This window comes from Strigops habroptila, chromosome 4, assembly GCF_004027225.2.
Source record: "Strigops habroptila isolate Jane chromosome 4, bStrHab1.2.pri, whole genome shotgun sequence".
Lineage (NCBI taxonomy): Eukaryota > Metazoa > Chordata > Aves > Psittaciformes > Psittacidae > Strigops > Strigops habroptila.
Window position 1 is genome coordinate 45052797 of NC_046358.1, and position 22575 is coordinate 45075371.

The 22575-nt window shown below is 34.3% G+C and overlaps 1 protein-coding gene across 12 annotated transcripts in view; it reads left to right on the forward strand.

The window, feature by feature from the left end:
- The window catches only part of RYR3 (ryanodine receptor 3), a 215933-nt gene that overhangs the window by 57861 nt on the left and 135497 nt on the right, over positions 1-22575 (forward strand). For 6 of the 12 annotated variants that reach the window (XM_030481593.1, XM_030481598.1, XM_030481599.1 and 3 more), the window contains exons 9-19: positions 1243-1336; positions 3430-3507; positions 4343-4499; positions 9485-9658; positions 13330-13451; positions 15621-15789; positions 16505-16637; positions 18218-18313; positions 18546-18664; positions 21114-21247; positions 21862-22103. In XM_030481593.1, the coding sequence (XP_030337453.1) occupies positions 1243-1336; positions 3430-3507; positions 4343-4499; positions 9485-9658; positions 13330-13451; positions 15621-15789; positions 16505-16637; positions 18218-18313; positions 18546-18664; positions 21114-21247; positions 21862-22103 (1518 nt within the window). The remainder of the gene's footprint in view (positions 1-1242; positions 1337-3429; positions 3508-4342; positions 4500-9484; positions 9659-13329; positions 13452-15620; positions 15790-16504; positions 16638-18217; positions 18314-18545; positions 18665-21113; positions 21248-21861; positions 22104-22575) is intronic. The other 6 variants (XM_030481594.1, XM_030481600.1, XM_030481604.1 and 3 more) reach the window with 1 other exon arrangement.

Below are 22575 nucleotides of genomic sequence, written 5' to 3' on the forward strand. Positions count from 1 at the left end.
GCTCTCTTCTCTTCGCAGGTGAAACAGTCCCAGCTCTCTCAGCCTTTCCTCATGTGTGAGATGCACCAGTCTCTTAATCATCATAGTGGCCCTTTACTGTACTTGCAAATCCTGTACTGTGTAGCTCAGAATTGGACACATAATTGAAAATTGCATAATAATAATTAAAAAAGAAAAAAAAGGATAGAGTGGAGTAAGCAGAGAATTAGGTTTTCTGTGTCAGTTTTTTCTTAAAGTGATATCATATGTCACAACACTTAGCAGCCTAGCTCAGGTTGAATGGACAGACTGAGAAAGTGGGATTTCTTGTCTAAAATTGGACTGGAAGTCCATGAACATACTTTTTGTAGTGTGTTAAGTACCTTTGATGGAACAGTAAGATCAGAAATGTTTTTGTGGGTTTTTTTTCACATTCATTCATTGCTTTGACCTTTGTATTAATCACCAACAGGATAATTGCCTGTTACTGGTTTCGTAATTTACCAATTTATATTGAATCAGCCATACAGTATGAAGGTTTCTTTCTACCCTTCCTCCTTTATCTGTGTTCTTTTAAAAGGCATTAATTTCACTTACAAGGTCAGAACAATTTGGACTGAGGGGCTGATGAATCATTCTCCTCCTACATAATTTTTTTCTTTTCTTTGCCCTTTTTCTCTGATGCTGAGTGCCTGGCTTTGACCTGTAGTCTTTGTGTTAAATGGATTGGAAAGTTACCTGCTTCCATTAAACTTAATCTTCAGAACTGCTAAGTGTTTTTCTGTCCTCTGCCTCCTACTGCTGCTGTGCAGTTTAAATTTTGACACAAATTATGAATGTCAGGACAAACCGATGAACTCACCAAATTGTTTTGTATTGAGAACATTTAAATTGTATTAAGGGGGAGGAAACTGTAGTATTATACATTTGATTTAACTTTTACCTAAAGCATTCAGTTTTCGAAACAATAATTGTTGCAGAAGTTGCAGGAGTTTTTATTTTCTTTTTCTGTTCCAGAATCCTGATTTTAAAATGTTGAGGTGCTTTCTTTTTGTTTTCATTTTCAGAAATATTTTTAATTGGAAAAGATACTAAAAAATAATTTTGTCATACTGAGTTTGTTCTTGTTTAATTTCAGTTATGAGTGAAAATTCACAGTACAGATTTCACCTTGGTCTTTTGAAATTTTTTAATTTTTTTTTGAGGGTGTTATTTTTATATTGTCAGTGTCAAAGCTAATGAGTAAATGTGCTGCTCCTACAGGATATCTTCTTGGTGGGCATGTAGTACGTCTTTTCCATGGCCATGATGAGTGTTTGACAATTCCATCTACAGATCAGAATGATTCACAGCACAAGTAAGTGGTAGTGCAGTGACGCATTGTTATACATTTCCTTCTCTGAAAAAAGTAGATTGTTGATTTTCAGTTGAATTAGAGATTAGATGTATTAAGCAGTCTTTACAGCTGTCTTTGATTAGGCAGTGACATTGTTACAAGAAGTTGAGACCTACTAAGCAGAAAATCAGTCATGATTTCTTTTATTGCTGAAATTCAAGTAGTCGATTTCCACTGAGATTTCAGCCTGTTATGTTATTTATCTTTAATGTGCAGTACTGTAAGCAGAGCTGAGCAAGCATTAGCAGGGAAGATGGCAATTAAATAAATAAAAAAACCCTAAATAACCTCTGAAAGTTTGGCCCCTACATATTTTCATATTTTTCATATTTTATATATTTTGCACCTTTTTGCAAGTTCTTGCTCTTTCGAATTTGTTTAAAATGTGAAGATAATTAAATTAGCTAGACTAAATCGCTTTTGTATTAATAGATCTACAGTCATTATATATTATGTTGATTTATCATTTGAATTTAAATTTTCATTTTGCTGATAATCAAAAGCACAGCAAGGTAATAATTTTGATACACAAAACCCCCAACATTAAAAATCATATTCACAAATAAGATCTCTGTACCTGTTGTGACAAACAAGTGGTGCTTTAGGTAATATGATAACACAAGTAACATTCCGTTATGGGAAGTAAAGTTTTCAGCTCTAAATTTTCCATTTTTATGTTTCTGTAGAGTAAAAATGTCTCCAAAACTTCACTGGTGATTTTTTTTCTATTGCTGTTCTTTTCAGATGTGTATAGAAAAAAGATAAACAGTTTGTGCTGAGTGTGAAAATATGAACACCTAGTATAAAAGTACTAGTGAAAGTATTAGGATCTAGATACCTTGTGTGGAATAGATGTCATATTCAAGACTATTATAAACAACCAGTCTTAATAAGGTTAGAATAGGTGTTGATCCTTTTCAGTACGTTCAGAAATGCTGTACTTTGCTATTGCTGTTACTTATCTAGAAGTCAGCTACAGTTAAAACTAAAAATAATACTATAGTCCTATTGCCTGTATGTTCTTTTTAATATATATTTAGTGTGTATTGTTACTGCCTTAAGCTCTGCTCCATGGTTTTAAAACTATATACATAAAAGGGTAACATTAAAAAATGTTTATTTTTCTGAATGAAATCTATGTATTTATATTCCTAAAACAGGAGAATGTGAATTCAGTGTTTACAAATATTCGTTTGTGTCACTTATAGTGTTACAATGTGCTAAGTTTAATGATTTAGAGTTGTCCTATCTTTTGGATTTGTGAGCTGCATAATAGACATAAGACCAAGTTCGTACTGTGTCATAGTTGTAGGAATCACGCTCACATTATGCTCTCACAAAACAAAATGAATGCATAAAAAAATAAAGTAGCAAAAGGAACAGGAGAAAGAGCTGTAGAAAATGGTTGCGTTTATCTCTGTTTAATCAGTTCTATGCATTCTATTACGGCTATTGAATAAGCTAAGTAAGACAACAGTGATAGTTTCTCTTTTCATAGAACAGACATTTAATTTTCTAAAGGGTTCTGTAGAGAATAGTCCTTAACAACTCATACACACACTATTCTCTGTCAAGAATCTTAAGATCTTTTATTACAGGTCAAGTGAAAATACAGAGGGTGTACTTACTGAACATCAAAAAGACAGGCTTGGCAAAAACTCAGAAAAAGATGGGTGTATTGATAGAATCAAGAAGAAGATGAAGAAAATGTTACGTGGATGCTGTTGTGAATAAGCAGCAATTCTCTTTTACTTGCAGTTTCATTACTGTTAAAGCAGGTCACTAATGGTAGTACAGTGTTGCATGTAGAAAAAGGGTTAGAGAATTTTAGTAGTACAGGAATTCAAGAAGTATAAAAGGTGAACAGAGATCTATCTATGGTATTCCTTCAGTGAAGGAAGGGTTGATTTGGGCCAAGGAGAAATGAAGGAGGTCAAATAGAATGGAAATTTATTATTCGTTTTGAGCTGGGGAGGAGTCTTACACAGTGGATTAAGTTGTAAATACATGTAACACAAATAAACACAAGAGGATGATCTTCTGAATCTTTTCAGTAGGAAAGTACTTTATGAAACTGGAGGAGCTTGCGTTCGAGCAAGGTCTTTGTGGAGAGTAGAACCCCTGCGAATAAGGTATCAATATTTTTTGAACTTTCTTGTTACCAACTCTTGCTATGTTAACAGCAATTTGATTGTTACAGACCCTCAAGGCACGACATGAGTAATATGTTTGTCCGGTTATGTATGTAGTATGTTCATGGTAAATAATAAAAAGTAGGCTATCATAATATAATCATATGGGGAATGTCAGTATTTTAAGACTTTTCTTTTTGTCTGTGTCCCATATCAAAAGCAGTGTTGCCTGTGAGGTGCATTTGCCTGAGACATTGCTTCTGTCCAAAAGTAAAATGCTTTCCTAGTTTTCAGTTGGAATTTCAGAAGCATGGGTTGAAATCAGAACAGTAATATTCATCATAGGTGTTTGTTGTTTTTGTGGGGTTTTTTTAGATGCTGTCTGCCTTTTGGGTCATTCGTTATTTGTTAGCTTTTTGAAAGTGAAATTTCAATATACACCATAAAGTAGGATAGTTCTTTGGAACGTTGAGTTCTCACTTAGGTTTAACCGGTTTATTTAGACAGTCAACTAAAATAACTGAAATGTAGTTAATTTACACTTCAGTATTTTTCAGAAACACGTAGGATTTTTTTATGGATACCATAGGTAACACCCTAATAAAGCAGAGAGAGGGTATCGAAACAAGAAAATTAAAGCTATACTCCTTTCCAAGGTTCCTTTCGCAAATGTATTAACAGTTTTGCATCTGTTATAATGCAAATATTGAAATCAAAAGCAAAAAAGGGGAATATATATAACACATCTTATTTTCTGAATCTCCTTTAGGGCCCAAAATAGAAATACTGCTTTTGCTTATTTCATCAATTATGTTTTGATGTCTCATACATTTAGCTGGAGTGGAAGTAACATCAGGTGGGGACAGCCTTTCCGCCTTCGACATATTACAACAGGAAAGTACTTGGCTCTGAGTGAAGATGAAGGACTTGCAACATTAGACAGAGAACAGTCGGACACAACATCTACTGCCTTTTGTTTTAGAGTATCGAAGGTAAATAACATCAATGCAAATTTGTATTAAATGTGGAGGACTCAAATAGTAGATCTGAGTTGGTTCAATGACTTTCTAAATTGTTTTTAATTTCTAAACTGAAGTAATTGACAGGGATTATGCATTTAAATACAAAGGTAAATAACCTGAGTTGAGAGTAATAAAGGTTTCCTTTAGGGAAAAAAGGGATGATGAATAAATTTTAGAGTAAACTAAATGGTTAACAGGTTAAAAAACCAAGATTGAATACTAGTACAATGAAAGATACAGTGGTTTAATATGAATGCTTTAATCACTATAGAACCATTTTAGTTGGACAGAATCTTATTAGAATGTTATTCATTCCAGCTCTGTCATAATTGAATTCAATTGAATTCACTTCAGTTGGGCAAAATTCTGCCCTTGCTATTCTTTGTGCAGTGTATTGATAGGTGAATTGCAAGGAAAATTTAGTCAGTGATTTCTAAACCATATGTTTTCAAACTGTGCTCTTTAGTGAGTTGCTAATTGCATGCTACTAGCTTTTTCATCATTTCCAGCTGAGAAAAACAGTGCAAGTGAGAGAGAATGAAGAATGATTATGGAGGTAGGCGAACTTAATAACTTTTTTCAAAAAAGTGAAAGGTTTTTACACCAAAGACGATGCAAATTTTTTATGTGATTTCATAATATTACTTGTGAATAGTTACCATAGCTGCTACAGTAGAGTTTTTTATGAAGTATGAGAAGTTAAATGTTCCATGTAATTCTGAATACTCCATGGTCCCTGAAGAGCAGTGAAAAGGAATCTTTAAAGTTAGGTATATGCTAGGTAAGATCTAGTATTCAGGGTCTGAATCACCAAAATGCCTAACGTGAAGTGCACTAGCAATTAATTATGCAGAAATCAGTAATGATTATCTTCATCCCTTCTACTGTGTTTGTACATAAAATAGTTGTTGATATACATTTTTATATGAAATGCAAGTTCAATATCTGTTCATCCTAGGATTTGTGCTGTCCTCTATAGGAAAGACTATTTTTATCTCACAATAGCTTATAAACTTGCTTTTTCCTGTGCCAAGAATAAGAGTAGTTGTTTATTGTCTGGGCAGGTGAGAGCTGCCGTGACAGGCCCATAGGTAGAAACATTAGTGTTTCCAAAGGTGAGGTGAAAAAGCAGTGATAACTCTTCCTGCAGAAAGAAAGGTGAGGTTTTAGAAGCAAAAGAACCCCAAAGATTGATTTGGACCGTAAGAAGGAAAGCAATCTTAAAACCGAGTGCTGATTGTATACAGATTGCGAGGAAAAGAACTGTAGAACTGATAGGCTAGATATATGCAAGTGTGATTATCTTAATTTCTGCACATTTGTACTTGTAAACCTTTGTGTTCTTTTCTTCATTTTCTCAATGGAGAAATGTTTTCACTTGTCTGGACTTTAACATGGCATGAACTAAGGGAAATTTCAAGATAACTGTCTAATACCTTTCTATCCAGCTGTGTACAAATCTTTAAAAATAGGGTGCTGGAATACCTGTCTGTTTATAGCACTCCTGTCCTTTAGAATCATGGAATAATTCTGATTGGAAAGGACCTTGGGAAGTCATCTAGTCCAGCCTCCAGGTGGGGTTAACACTGAATTCAGACCACATTGCTCTGAATATACAGTGCTGTGGAGTATCCAAAAGGAAGTGAAACATTTCTCAATTGAGGTATTGTCTCCAGTTTGGAAGCCAGTGAAAAGGGGTTTTGTGGAAAAAAAGAGATTATCTCTTGCCAGTAGGCAGAGCTATGTGGAGTACACAGGAGCCTGTAACATATGACTTAAAGCCTCGTTTTTCCAGTAGTTGTTACAGAGATCCTTTTGTTGAAAAAGCATACCTTCATTCTCAGCATTGTTACATACCAGTTCAGCAGTTTGTGTGTTTCTTGTGTTTCAAAACCTGTGGTTGCATTCATATTGCATTTACTTTCACTGTTGTTTTTTTGGTTTTTGGGGTTTTTTTTCTTTCTTTTTGCTGAGTAATACTGGAAATTGAAACAGATATTTTAAATTATAAAATTCAAATTAGAGCTTTCCTTAATATGTCCTTACACAAATAAGAATAGAAGGGAGCTTTTAAAAAAGTGAAAGAGTATGCTAATGAACCGCCAAAATTATGCCTTTTCGTGGGTTTAATATGGATCTTACTTCTGACAAAGTTTTAAAATGTCAACCTTTATATTTTAAGGCAATGGTTCCATAATGCCTTGTGACCACAGAGGCAGCAGTTTCCCTACAGCAGATGGAATCCTGTTTTGAAATGGGATGTTCTCATTCCAGCACAGTACTTGGCTCAGTATACTCTGCTGAGCAGAACCTTGATTCTGCTTATAAATTTCTTTGAGAGTAAATACAGTGAAGAACAAGAGCATATTTAAAAATATTTCTTTGTTTTAAAATTGTTGTAGCCTAGAATTAATATTTGGGATTTCATATTGTATTTTCCTGATGTTACATACAATTGACAATGAAGAAGTTATTGGTGTAGTCTGAGTAAGTAACATTCTGACACATTGAAAAGTCACAGATGACTCATGCAGAAGGATTTGATATCATTTTAATATTACTGCCAGCATGTAGAGCTATCTTAGGGCTCCACATGACATTAGGATGTCGTAATAGTTGAGTAGTAATCATAAAGTTTAAAATTATAGGTATTACAGAATCCTTTATTTACAATCTAGAAGTTCAAGTATTTATTTGTAAGTTCATATTTTACAATTATCGTTTCCCAGTAAGCACTGCAATTTAAACACAGTATTAAGCTATTTTTTCTACTTATTTTATATGGGAGGAAAATGTAGAAAGTAAAATCACCTTTTTTTTTTTTCTTGCCTACTGGGTTGTAGAAGTGTATACAGCAAAATATACAGAGTTTAGTAAGCCCACTAGCAGGATAGGTAAGTTCAATGTATTAGTCCTCTGCTCTTACATTTGTAGAACTTTTATCTTTCATCTGATGTTAAATCAGGGTAGCTATGACAGTACTTTTAATGCAATACCAGTGTGCAACACCAAAAGATACAATTTTAATTAGCTCAGGTAGGTTAGATTTAATAAGAGTTCAGCAGTTGAGTTGCCTTACCCTTCTTAGGGGTACGTAAACAAGCACTTAAGATTTCAAGAGTTTTTACAAGAGGACTGTTGAAAAATTCTTGCAAAGAAAGTTGGGTTTATTTGTCCTGTTCACACTGCTATTCCTTACCTTCCTTCTATCATGTAGGAATCTATAATTCTATTAATTTTCTCATCTTCTTAATCTTGCCCGTCTTCTAGTATATTACCTTGGGAAATTTGCATCTTTTGACAGCTCTGCCCTGAAGTTCCTTTGTCATTCCTTCTTTCTGTTTTTTTTTTATTACTGTTGTTTTTCCTTTGCTGTCTTCCAGACCCATGATGTGATTTGTTTTCTTTGAATTATTTTCTTCAACTTGATTCATTCATGGCCTGAGGGAGTTAAACTGAGAGTAGGTTGTGAAGAAATAGTTTTGAAGGAGAAAGTGTTGGATATTTTGCTGCTAAAATATGTACAAATATCCAAATAAGAGATTTTCTTTTTTTTTCGCTTCTCTGCTGATAATCTTTACCTGGTTATACTTCTCAGCTGTTAGAAAATACACCCTCTCTTTACACACTGCTATCAAATGACTTGGCTGAAATCCTAGAGAAACTGGACAGAGTACAAAGAGCAGAAAATCACAAAGAAGCATTTATACTGTATTGCTTAAAGTGAAGACAGCCTTCAGGCTCCCAAAATAATTTTAAAACTTTGTTTCTGAAATTAAAATATCTTGGTTTTTCTTTACTTAGTGTTGTCCAAAAGGATCAGTATGGCTCAATTTTTTTAAAAGAGTGACTTAATTAGTGTCACTTGTTACCACATTGTGATTTCTTTCATTGAGATTTTCGTTCATGCTTGATTCTTGATGCAGATGTAATATTTCGGAAAAATGTTTTAATCTTCAGGGTGCTATGTAAACCCAAATAATTAATTGCTGTCAGTTAATGAATTTGTGCTATTTTATTGCGTTTCATTTAATGCCTTCACCATAAATATGTATTGAAAGAGTGCATCCCTATCTGTACGTGATAGTGCAGTCCATGTAAATATGATATGACATGATTTCCCCATAGTCTTGATATTGTAATAGTATCCCCAAGGAATGTTTTGTAATTACATTCTACTTCATCTCAGCATTATGATGCTATGTGTTTCAACTGTTGAAATGTGACAGCTACCTTCCATATAAATGAAAGTAGATAAGCATAGTTAAAATAGAACTTCTGTTTACTCCACAGATGTTGAACATTCAGTAAACTGAAATGAAATAAGAAAACCTGTTACACATATAATAATTTAAACTGTCTCAATGTCTAACACATTTTGTTTACTTAACAACAAATGAGCAACTACCTACACTTAATTCCATCAGCATTTGAAATCATAGAAAAATTATATAATCTAAGTACTCAGAATTGTTGGTTTAATCACACACGTGCATGCATCCATAGTTTGCTATTACAGAGTTTGTTGCATAATTCTGTTTTTATTCCTGAATTCAGTTTTGAAAGGAAAACGATTTTATTTTAAAAAAAGATACTTGCTTTTGTGCTGCAGACTTAAAATCCTCTGGTTGTACATGAAGAAGATTAAGTAATAGGTTGAGCTTAAAAATTGTACTGGATGTTCCAGCTGAGCACTGAGCAATGTCTTTAAAAGAGATTTAAAAGAATCTAATTCCTCTTACAAAATGGATAAATGGAAAAATAAAATATATGGGGGGGAGGGGGGGAACCCACCTTAAAATTAAAATAAATGTAGAAGCTAAACTGTACGTATTGAAAAAGCTTCTTGCTTGCTGGTTGTTGCAATACAGGGGCATTATTCCAAGTGAAGTGTAGAATTCCATGGTTTGTTCTGGTACAGAGATTAAATGCCAGCTTTTATTTTATCTTCTTAGGAGCTAAAAGAAAAGCAGGACTCTAGTCTTAAACGTGACATTGATGGAATGGGAGTCCCAGAAATAAAGTACGGTGATTCGGTCTGTTTTGTCCAACATGTGGCCAGTGCTTTATGGTTGACTTACAAAGCTCAAGATGGTAAATCAGCACGTTTAGGTCCCTTGAAAAGAAAGGTAATGTTTAAGGTTTTTTTCAGTTACTTGTAAAATGAATGTTAGTTGCATAACAATTTTTATCTGTCCCATTTTTTACCATTCTACCAATGTGGCAATTGTAAGTTTAATTGTTCTGTGCTTTATTGAAAATGGTGTAAATGTTTCTTTCTAAAACGATAAACAATGGTGGCTATTAACATAACTATGTAACTGAAGAAAAATTTTGGCACTAAGAAATGGATTTATCTATTTTTCTTGCCAGAGGAAATCATTAATTTGTGATCAATTTTTATTTTTGATACTTCAGTAAAATACAGAAATTCCTGATTTGGATGGTGAAATCATTGCTTTGAAAATCTGTACTGTTTAACAACATAAACTTATAAGTCATCTTACATTCACTGTTATTTTAGATTTTTTGATAGCATATACTGTATGAAATGGTAATTAAATTTGTTACGTAAGAAGTGGCCTTAGAAGCTCCGCAAGTTTCTCAAGGGATATTAATGAAAAATTTCCTGCCAAAATGTTAGATGCAATTCTGATGTGGCATCAAGAAGGTCTTTCTCTCAGCCTGTTGATTATAAGGTACTAGTATATTCTGGATATGTTATATTCTTAAGGATCATGTGGCCTTCAAACTATGTTTAAATTTCATTCACAATTAGCGGGTTTACTACTCCTTTTGCATAATTGCATCCTTGCCAAATGATTCTTTAACTTTCTATACATAGATTTTTTTTTTTTTCAATTTTAATCTAACATTAGAACATGAAATAAATTCATTACTGAACATAAGTTGGAATTTTTCTTTAATGGCTTGTGTGTACATTACCAAGAGGATACCCATACACAAACACTGTAATATTAAAAATGAGGTCCTCAGCACACTTTTGACACAATCTCATTTATTTGTGCAGCGCACGTGGTCATAAATGAGCAGTGAGTGTCTCTGTCAGCAACTTGGCTGTCAGAGAAATTCTTCTTTGTATGCCAGTCACTCAGTATTTTCTTGGTAGGAGAGTTATTCACACAAGGTTGGCCTCTCCCATGCCATTATTGGCTATGGGATTCTGTTTCCTCAGAGGGTCCAATTTTCCTTCTTGAGAAGGCAGCATGTAGATTCCTCCTCTGTATTCAAATGAAGATTTTTGTAATAGCTTCCTGTGAAGTTTAGGGTTTCTTTCCCCCAGTTTTCTGCTCAGCAGCAAGGGACTAAACTTCCATAATTGCCTGTCACTTTTATTCTCATTTCAAACTGTTTCATTCATGTTCAAAGACTCCAAATCTTTTGTTGCCCTCTCACCTGGAGAATTGTCTCCTGTTAAGTGCCTTCAAACAGAAGAAAATCCAAATCTTCTTGCTTCCTGTAATTGATATTCCTGTGGAGGCAAGAAACAGTTTCTTATCCTCTGCAAAATATGGTAGTAGACTATAATTTTATAAGGAATTTTTACATCCCTTTAAATTTGATGTCAATTCTATTTCTCTATAGTAAAAGCATGGGTCCTCCACCATCATTTTGTCAGGGGATTCTCACTTTCAGTCACTGTACTCCTCAAGCTGACTGCAAAGGGTCTGGGTTTGGTGGGGGATTTTTTTCCAAGTAAAAATTTCTGTTGTTTGGCTTTGGAGTCGTTTCATGTATCTAGTCGTCATGCTGTCTTTGCAAGACACAAATATGTAAGAAATTCTGGCTTCATTTGTGAGGCTTCTGTTGCACGATTTCTGCCAGAATTTTGATCTGTTGCATCTCTCTCTGAGATCTTGGTAACCAGGTGTTCAAGACTTTGTCAGGTAGTGACAATGTTTACATCCATATTCTATTCAATATTGCTCCACCATCCAGCATGAGTGGTGGATGCCTATCTTTCCAGTTTGAGAGCTTGCTTCTGTGCAAGCTATGAACTCCTGCAGAGCTCCAGAATGCTAGAGCTCAGAGAACAGAGAAACACATTACATATTTTGGATTCACATCCTGGAGACCACTGCACAGGGTGTTGGTCAATACCAATGCCCTGGTGTACCTCAAGAAGCAAGGCAGTGCCAAATGCCCCTTTATACACAGGGAAGTGGTTTATCTGAGGAATTGGAATAGGCAGTGCTGGATGCTTCTGGCCATAATCTACTTACTGGAGTTCTAAATAGCACTTTCTTGTCATGGTGGTGTTTCAGGATGATTTAGTTGAGGTTTGGAGGTTGTTATTTTTTGGTCAGAGAAATAGGGAAGATTAAGTCCTTCTAAAACACTTCTTTCTTCCCTGATGTACTGCATACTGAGGGAGAAGAGTGCATATCTGCTACATGTGAAGGTTCAATTACTTTGCAAAGGTGTGACAGCTTTAATATCCTATCTGTCAATTTTTTTCGTTCCTGTACCATTCCTGTAGCTCAAAAATCTGGAGCCTGAAGAAAGATTATCTGATTGTCAAATGTTTTCTTACTAGTTTTGTGACGGGAAGAACAGTTCTTTAGTTATTGTTCAGTTAAGAGACTCCCGGATCCTTCTTTATGGAAACAGTGATATTTAAGCTAACGAAGTCACCTACAGTGTGACTCTATACAAAGTACTTGAACAAAGAGGAAAGGTGACCAATATGTAAACTAGTCTCCTTTAAAATATTATCAATATAATCATTCAGAAATGTCTTCCTAGTCTTCTCGATCACATTTGTGTGGATTTTGGTGTCCAGATAAACTCATAGGCTCATATTTGCCTCTTTTAAAAGCACTTCTTCAGCATGTTGGAAGGAGCGGAGCACATGTGTACTTTGAATTCTTCCATGTATAGAAAAACATCACTGCATATATGCCTAATTGCCAGTATGTATAAAAAGTCGTTGGTAAATAACCTTCCCACTTGGGGCAATAACAACTTGTATAGCATTATTAGTTTCTTTGTTAACTATTCAGTGCCTTCAGAATTCCTCAACTAATGGAGAAGTTGGACAGCAAATTTTTACCATCTCAGAGCTGAAAAATATACATTCTTCAGTGGAGGATTCAGTAGATTACATATTGGGCAAAGAAACAGGATACCTCACATTTAATTCTTACAAAAAAGCTGTAGCATTTTAATGACTCGGTTTTATGCTAGCTTTTGGTGAAATTCTGCTTTTATTTAAGGGGAAAAATTAAAACCCACTAAAGGATCTCTGTAATTGCCTGAGGCTCATATGATGTTCACATATGGTTCTGCTAAGAATCAAACATAATGTGTAGAGAATAGTTAAATGATTGAGAAGTTACTCACAAGTGTGGTTGCTCCTTTAGCTGCATTGTAATTTTTATTATGTTTGTGATTCCTGCTTGATTTTCTTGTTAGTGGTCTTTTCATGTGTGAATCTTTAGGAAATTATGCTTAAGATAGTGAAGACCCTCTTTACCTGACAGCCAGAATATAGAAAGAATGACAGATTTTGTTTCAGTTGGAAAATATTTGATAAGCATATGTTTAATGAATTATGAGAGAATAAAAGCACATTAAAATATATCTCTGAATGACTTTTATGTGGGACTGACAGCTTCATAATTAGTTAATAAACATATCCAGATAAAGTTATTAACAGGTAGAAGCTCAGCATATGTGCAGCTACTGTTTTCAGTGCAATATTGAACTAAATTACAAAATACTGAAAAGCACACGAGTTATTAATATAACTGTTGTGATAATTACTGACTTTCAACAGGTTATATTACACCAAGAAGGCCATATGGATGATGGTCTAACTTTACAAAGATGTCAGCATGAGGAATCCCAGGCTGCTCGAATCATTCGTAATACTACAAGCTTATTCAGCCAGTTTATAAGGTAGTTGTTACTATCTTTTATAGTATCATTTTTTGTTTGGCTTTTGAAGTATTCTGGAATTATAAGAATTATTCTAACAGAATCCTTATTTCCTGCTTTCAAGTATTTGTATTTAGAAACTATTAGCCACATATTCTTAGTGACTTAAATTTGCAATTTTGGTGAGTAATGCCATTAAATAGATAACACAGCTTATTTAAGATTATTTACGTGAAATACCGGAAGCCAGAACAAATTGGATCATAATCTAGATTGAAGAAAACATGCTAAATGATTTTAGTGTTACTCCATTAGTAAGTGTTCCATACTAGCTAGAACTTCACAGTATTCATAAAAGAATTCTTTTTCCTTTTTTTAGTGTGAAAGTTCCATGTTTCCTTCAGTATAGCTCTTCCGTAGGATATGTTTTTGTCTGGCAAATTTTACAGTAAAATACAATTCTGTGTCAATGCATATTCATTTATAGTTATTGAGATCAACATAGGAGTATGTATACATGATGAAATTGGTAATAATGTATATATAGTACTGAAGAAACTATTTTCTAATGGTGCTTGGCAGGAGTTTTATTAAGATGATCAAGTGGCCATTCTTGTATTACTGCCTAATAGATGAAAAATAAAGAAAAATGAGTTTATAATTAAGACTTTGCTTTCAGAGAACTCACCATATGAGACTGTGTTGAAAACATTAGATCTTCAGTATGACAGTAGTATACACTACTCCTTTGTATTTCTTTGTGCTGAGGATATAAAACCAGAACCACCTCTGCCAGCAATCAGCTCCTCCTAGATTTTATTATATCCAGTAATGAGTCAGACTCTGAAAAATTGGGTTGTCACCCAAGGCTGAGCAAATGCTGGGACAAGAAAGAGACATGCACCTGGTCCTGCATCTGATATCAATACAGGCTGGGGTATGAAGGGATTGAGAATATCCCTGAGGAGGACTTGGGAGTACTGGTGGATGAAAGATTGGATATGAGACAGCAGTGTGTGCTTGCAGCCCAGAAGGCCAGTTGTATCTTGAGCCGCGCCCAAAGAAGCGTGGCCAGCAGGTCAAGACAGGTGATTCTGCCCTCTGCTCTGGTGATACCTCGCCTGGAGTGCTGTGTCCGACTCTGGAGTCCTCAGTACAGGAAAGATATGGAATTATTGGAATGGGTCCAGAGGAGGGACACAAAAATGATCAGGGGGATGGAGCACGTATCCTGTGAGGAAGGGCTGAGAGTTGGGGTTGTTAAGTCTGGAGAAGATTCCAGGGAGACCTTATTGTGGCCTTTCAGTACTTAAAAAAAGGCCTGTAAGAAAGATGGGGAGATACTTTTTAGCAGGGCCTGTTGCGAATAGGATGAGGGGAAATGGTTTTAAGCAAAAAGAGGGGAGTGAAGAAGAATTTTTTTACAATGAGGGTAGTAAAATACTGGAACAGGTTGCCCAGAGAGGTGGTAGATGCTCCATCCCTGGAGACATTCAGGGCCAGGCTGGATGTAGTTCTGAGCAACCTATCCCTGCTTATTGCATGGAGGTTGGACTAGATGACCTTTAAAAGTCCCTTCCAACCGAAACCATTCCATGATTTTGTGATTCTGTGGTTCATTATGCTACTGATAACTGAGATTCCTTGAAATGCTTTATATTTTTAAATCGCACCCTTCTTTATTTCCTATGTAGACTTGATACAGTAGACGTAATTAAAGGTTAGGATTACCTGTTACTTTTGTGTTCTTTGTCTAGAAGACTGGGGGTGTACAGCCTCAATAACTGCTACTATTTTAGTCCATCTGCACATTATGCCTGTATCATCAATAGGATTTAAAAGTATCTAAATAAAATTAGTTACTGTAAGAAAGCACTTTGGTACGTCTTTCATCTCTGTGTCATCTTTTTTTTTTTTTTTTCCATTTTTTTAATCATTCTGTCTCTTTACATCAGTGCAGAAAGGGAAATGTGATTCCACTTCAGGAAGTGGAAGTAGAATCTGAGCGCTGGACACCCAGACAATAGATATTTGAATAATTTGCAATTCAGATCAGCTGTTGCTCATGTACATGTATCATGTGTTAAACAAGACTTGATTTAGATGCCAACAGAAAATAGGCTGCTACATAATACTGTAAATTACAGTGGGAAGATGAATAATGCTGCCAGTCTTTCTTGTTTTCCATAGTGGAAACAACAGAACACTATCACCCACTGCCCTGCCTGTTGAGGAGATGGCTCAGACTCTGCAAGACCTGATTACTTACTTCAAGCTTCCCGAAGAAGACCTGGAACATGAAGATAAGCAAAGCAAGCTTCGGTCACTCAAAAATAGACAAAATCTATTCAAAGAGGAGGTACAGAGAGAGGAATCGTTAGATTATTTTAATTTTAAGTGTATTGTGTCACAAACATTCAAAATAACTAAACATTATCATCTAGATGTATGCATATGATTTATAATGCAAAGTTCCATAACTAATTATATATAATTTAATATATATGTTATATATAACAGACTAATGCCATATGATAACTTGTTGCATATTTTTCACTTCCACACTTGCCATAGGCCACAAGCTCTCTCATAAAATTTGGTCTTAGTATTTCTGAGCATCTTTCAACAGATGTCATTTTTAAAAGAAACCATTGTGACAAAAGGTTTCTTTTTCTCTCTATGAAGTTTTACATTCTGGATACTCCAGACAAATACTGAAACTTGGATCAAAGGTAGATGTTATTTCTGGCGTGAAGTTTTTATGTAAAAAACAGACTGTTCACAAAAATTATAAAAGCCTTTAGTGTTGGCTTCTTATTCTTTACTTTCTATATGCTTAGCTGAGTAAGGAACCGTATAGAATCATTTTCTAAAGTAGATGATTCTATGATATCGAAAAATACATATTCAAATCTTGTATGCACAATAATTTGTTTGATTTTGTTGTTTTGGTTTTTTTTTTTAATCTAAGATGATGCAACTTTTAAATGTGCACAGGAAGAAATCTTTTAAAAGGACAACAACAAATGCTCATTCATGTACAGTTCACTTTCCTTTCTGCCATATGTGTTTAGGGAATGCTGGCAATAGTTTTGAATTGCATTGATCGCTTAAATGACTACAACAGCGCAGCTCATTTTGCAGGATTTGCGAGAGAACATGGTACAGCATGGAAAGAAATTTTGAATCTCCTTTACAAATTGTTAGGTAAGTTATTCTATAATCTGCTAATGCAAAAAGCAGGATATGTATTCTTATATTCTACTTGCTTCTTCACCACCAAAGAATACTTCACGTGTTATTCATTCTGTCATGTAAATTACAGAATTTCTTCCATATACTTACTGATACTTGTTGCAGAAAATAGAGTTTATTGAGCAATGATACAGAAGAAAAATAAATCTCAGCTAGGAAAATGTTTGCTGCAGCCTGCAAATGTGGTGTTTTGGTTTGTTTGTTTGTTTTTTTAATTTAAATGTACCTGTGTTATGCAAATAGGTGTGAATTATTATTTTAAAAATTAGAAAAACTAAAAAGCTGTCTTTGAAGCTGAAGAGAAGCCTAAAAGTATTAATTGGAATTTATAGGTTTAGTGAATCTGTTTGTCACCTGAGGCCCAGATTTAAATGTTAATAAAAATAATTATATAAATCAAACTAAAATATTTTTTTCAATTTCAACACTATACTTCCTAGACCAAGCTGCTTCTGTGTTGTAATAGGGCCAAAATTATAGAGTAGAAGTATGTATATATGTTTCTTTAAATCATTGATTTGATGCCCAAGTTGCATAATTCCTTATATAGAAGAATCTTGTCTTCTGATGGAGTTTAAATGCATTCTAATTTCATTACGAAGAAAATTTGACCTGAACCGTAGCAAAATATGCAAATTGAGAGTTAGAACAAGAGTAAAACAGACTAGGGTGTGTGCTTGGAAACATGAGGTTATTCACATAGCACAGACATGCAGATGCTTCTGGTGGAATCTTCTTGTTGCTTTAGAAAGTAATGAGGTACCAATGTCTTACTACAGTCTTACGAGTTTAAACAAAAGCAGATTAAAAAACCCTCTTTAGTGATATGTAGGCCTTTTCAGGTTTTTGTCTCGATTTTCTTCTAAAGGTACATCTTGAACACACTTGTTCTGATATAATAAATACTAAGTTAATGTTTCATAATAAAAATCGTTGACAATTGTAAACAGAAGCTTTTTTTTTTTTTTTTATGTTAAGTAGTGACTTTTTGAACTTGAACGCTGGTGAACTTTCAAAATGCAGTCAAATAACATTATGTTCTGTACTGCTGAAGACTAAAAGCTATCCATTCTATAACATGTTTTAATCAGAAAGTAGAGCTAAAGAGCAGTAAACCCAACCTGCACTTGAGCTTAAACTTCTGCCTATGATCTTCTCACTCATAGGTAGGAAGAAATAAAAAAAGTGTTTCAGCCTCTTGATCATGATGGTACTTGACATTTGCTTTAAACGAGGCTGGTAGATAATTTCTATTTAAGTTTAACAATAAACTAAAACATAAAACGGATTTTTTTTTCTTCTTGAAATTCTTGTTTATCCAGTAAACCCCTGTCAACTTCAAAACCAACAAGCTCTTCAGAAGTTATGTCAGTTGCTGATATTATTACCTTAACGTATATGTATATAGGATTTGCCTGCTTATTATTTTGTGAAGTTGTTGTAAAAATTGTATTAAAATATATATGATTAACATTGGCGGTTTAAAGAGGAAATCTCCTGTTATAAAATTGTACCTTGTGGTTTTTTTCCAGCTGCTCTTATTCGTGGCAACAGAAACAATTGTACCCAGTTTTCCAGTAACCTCGATTGGCTAATAAGTAAATTGGACAGATTAGAATCTTCCTCAGGTGAGACTCACCTTATATCAATGTAAATTAATTATCAATGCACCATACCCAGCTGTCTTACATTATGTCAGGGCAATTTTCCTTGGAACAGCATGCATTAGATATCAAATGCTTTTTTTTTTGAGCAGAGTGTTACGGTATTACAGATACTCTGTTATTTACCGAACTTTTAGATTGTGTTCAGTTGCACAGATGATTTAATGACAACATTATTTCTGTGGCATTCATACAGGTATTTTGGAAGTGTTGCACTGTATCTTGATTGAAAGCCCAGAAGCTTTAAATATAATAGCTGAGGATCACATCAAATCCATTATTTCATTGTTGGATAAGCATGGACGCAATTACAAGGTATGTTTGGAAAAGCTGTGGATGTATTGATAATCTTACAATGATTTCTGGAAAAAAAAAAACCAAAACCAAAACCCCAACCCATAAAAAGAAAACAAAACCAAACTAAAACAAAACAAAAAAACCCAACCAACCAACCAAACGAACAAACAAAAAAACCCCCAAAAAACCCCAAATCAGAAATGATGTGATTCTAGTACTTTTAAAGGAATAAATAACCTTGAAGTACATCTGCAAAATTGCTTTGTTGAGATTAAAAAAATGTGTAATACACAATTGCTTTTCAGTTCCAAATACATCAAATAGGTAAGACAAGCAAATAGTTGAGAAATACTGATATTATGAACTTTGGATTTGCTGAAAAAATGAAGCATTCTGGTGGCTGTAAGCACGTGGGCAGAGTAGCTTGGTTTGTGATGCAGGGCTCTGCATTGTTGTATTGGCAGACAGAATTGAATCCTGCAAACTCATTCCTAACTTGAGTAACAATAATAGTAGCAGAAAAGAACAAAATAAAGTGAGAAATTGGAAAAATAATCCAAATATCTGAAAACACAGGTGTTCAGAAGAAAGAAAAAACCCAGAGTTATACCAGAAGAAATAATGGTGGAAAGTAATTTAGACATCAATGTGCAATTTAATATGACAGAAGAAGGTGAACACAGTTTCTGGCTGCGAGCAGGATGACATCACAACACAGAGGAGGATGTAGTTTTATGTGTGATTTTCTGATGTGAGTTTCCTTCCTCAATTCAAATTTTATTTGAAAGACTGATAACCTGGAGGAAGAACAAAAAAAGTTTTAGTGAGCTGAAATTACTGATTTATAGGAAAAGGTAATATAGAGAACCTAACCAACTATAGATATGGAAAAGAAATATTTTTAGGCGTGGTTAAGGAATACAAACTGTTATAAGTAGGCATAAGAAAAAAGTTGAAATTACAATGGGAAATTTAGGTTACTATTTTTAGCCATTAGCAAGATTATTGTTCTGTGCCAGTCATCTGCAAAGAGAACTTTTCAGCTAAGCATGTTAATGTAGACTTCGTAGTGAGAACTTCAAGTAGAAAAGGGAAATGTACACAGGAGAATTAGACTTGCTAATAGATTTGTGCATTTCCATTTGTAATATACTTGACTAAACGTCATTAAGTAATGTGAATTAATTAATGTATTTGTAACTCCAGAAACAGTATATCTTGTTCTCCTACTAGATTAGAAATTCTGTTGTGATTTAGGAAATAAGAAACAGTAATATTATCAACCAAAATTGGTTTGGAAATTATTGATTTGAAGGATTTTTTAAATGAAAAGCCTTGTGTCAGAAATATGGTCAGTGAGGGCATGCAGATTATTCAAACAGCTTATATTCGAGGTTACTGATGATCATTAATGTTATTAAGATGCTTTATAGCTGACTACTGGTCAGAGTTTCTGGGGTTATTTAAGTTACTACCTCTATCCTTCCGCTAGAGGTTTCTGCCCAGCAACAGAGATGATAGAAAGAAAAATGCATGGTCTGGGCCATAGCAAAGTTCACAGTATATTAAACTGTTGTTGAGGGTGGTTTTCTGCTCTTTGTGTTGTACAGGAGTTTCCAAAATGGTAATCAACAGTGTGAAAGTGTTTCTCTGTCTTGGAGATAGTCTATAAGAGCTTAGACCATTTGGGCTCATTGTTTTAACGATTGCTTGTCTGAGCTCAAGTGCGTCTTTAAGCTTCCCTGTTTTTTGCAAAAGTGTGCAGCTTTGTCCCTCAGCTTTAAACAGCACTATGTTACTGTGTTTTCTCTTCCAAAACCTTTTGCTCCAGTAACGTGGGAGAATTCTGTCAATCTCTGCCATGTTTCAGACTGGGGTGGGGGAAAAAGCAAGCTGGAATTTTAGAATAAGATCTTTCTGAAATTCTGTTTTGCTTTATAACAAATTCTTTTAAATGTTTTTCATTTTAAAAATAAATGGATTACTTCTCATATTGAAAATGCACTTTCAGAACAGATTCGTAAGGAGTCTGAGAATTGCATTTGAGACTTGTCCTCTAATTTTGCTCAGAAAATTTTTTTTGGCTGCAGTAAATTTCTCAAATTTCATTTTACATTTCAACTTTTTAATGAGATTCAATTAAAAAAAATTTAAAGAGTTGACATACAGCTGCTCTAGCTTTGCTTTTTTTCTAATCAAAATGAGAATAAGGAATCTCGAAGGAAGGGGTTTTGAGTCATTTTGCAAACCCTTTGTTCTGAATTTGTGTTCCATCTATGTTTGATACCCTCTTTCATTAGTACAGACTACACTTGGTTCATATATGTGAAAAGTATTTAGAAAGCAATAATGGTAATGTGTATTACATTCCTTCCTTTAGGTCTATTCTGACTGTAAATTACGCAGACAACTGAATAATAGTGTATGCCTCTACCTGAATTTCTTCTGATATATGTATTTCTTTAAGGTTCTCGATGTGCTTTGCTCTCTCTGTGTCTGTAACGGAATTGCAGTTCGTGCCAATCAAAATCTGATTTGTGACAATCTACTGCCTAGAAGAGACTTACTCTTGCAAACACGTTTGATTAATGATGTGACAAGGTATAGTGACATCTTTTATTGTTATATTAGAAAAATGGGACTTACATGCCTTCAATAATTAATTGAAGAAAATACTGGAACTGAAGAGATGTTCCACAGCTTTCAATATTGAGACATACACCTTGGGAATTGTTTGTTAACTTCTGAAAAACGAATGCCATGTGTAATGGAAACTGTGTTCAAATAGAAATTGCTAATTAATAGTAAGGTCTGTTCTGAAATGAAGATGAAAGTTGTTTGGTTCTCATTCAAAACAGAACATGTTTTTACCTAATAATTATTATGGAGAATGTAAACGTACTTTGAAGTACTTGTGTGTTTTAAGAGGGATTTGATTTCCCTGCAACCTCACTCTGTTTTTTGATTTTAGGAAATGATCTTGTTATTCCTCTTTTGACTATATGTTTTTCAAAGCATGAAACCTATACCTTAAAAGATGATTCTGCAGAAGCTTTGTAAAGTCATAAAATGGCTCACTATTTTAAATATTATAAGCAAAATGTGGACATCTATACTCTTACATATTTGCGAAGTAAATTTGACTATTATACAGCAATATAATTCATATGTTGCATTTTATGTTTACACTAACTGGTTTCCATTTTCTTTCTTAGCATAAGGCCAAATATATTTTTGGGTGTTGCTGAGGGCTCTGCGCAATACAAGAAGTGGTACTTTGAGTTAATAATTGATCAGGTTGATCCATTCTTGACGGCAGAACCCACACATTTACGAGTTGGATGGGCCTCTACTTCAGGTTATGCCCCCTATCCTGGAGGTGGTGAAGGATGGGGAGGCAATGGTGTTGGTGATGACCTGTACTCTTATGGTTTTGATGGCCTTCATCTGTGGTCTGGTAGGTACTTTGCTCACTTCCGCTTATTCTCACGTTTTGGAGTTACCTACCTTTACCTTCAGTACTTGTTTGTATATAGCATGCTTTTTTATAGTGAGCTACATTCAGAACTCTAAGATATGGTGAACTTATTTAGAATTTCAGATCAGATTTTAGTCAATATTGAATTATACCAATTAGGCTTTTTAGCAGATAGCTTCTATTTTCATGATTTTGATCAAAAAAAGGTTTTTTCCAGATCTAGATCAATACTGACTGAAGTCTATCTGTTCAAAATCAGTTAATGTCTTCATCTCTAATTATATATGTATGTTAATATACATTTGTATTATTCTTTCCCCTGAGTATTTACAGGTGAAGTAAATTGACATTATTATCCTCACATCTGTTGATAGATCTAATAAATTGAATTTAAATTTTGTTATTTTTTGGCAATTGGAAGTAAGAATTGCTATGCTATTACCAAACTCCG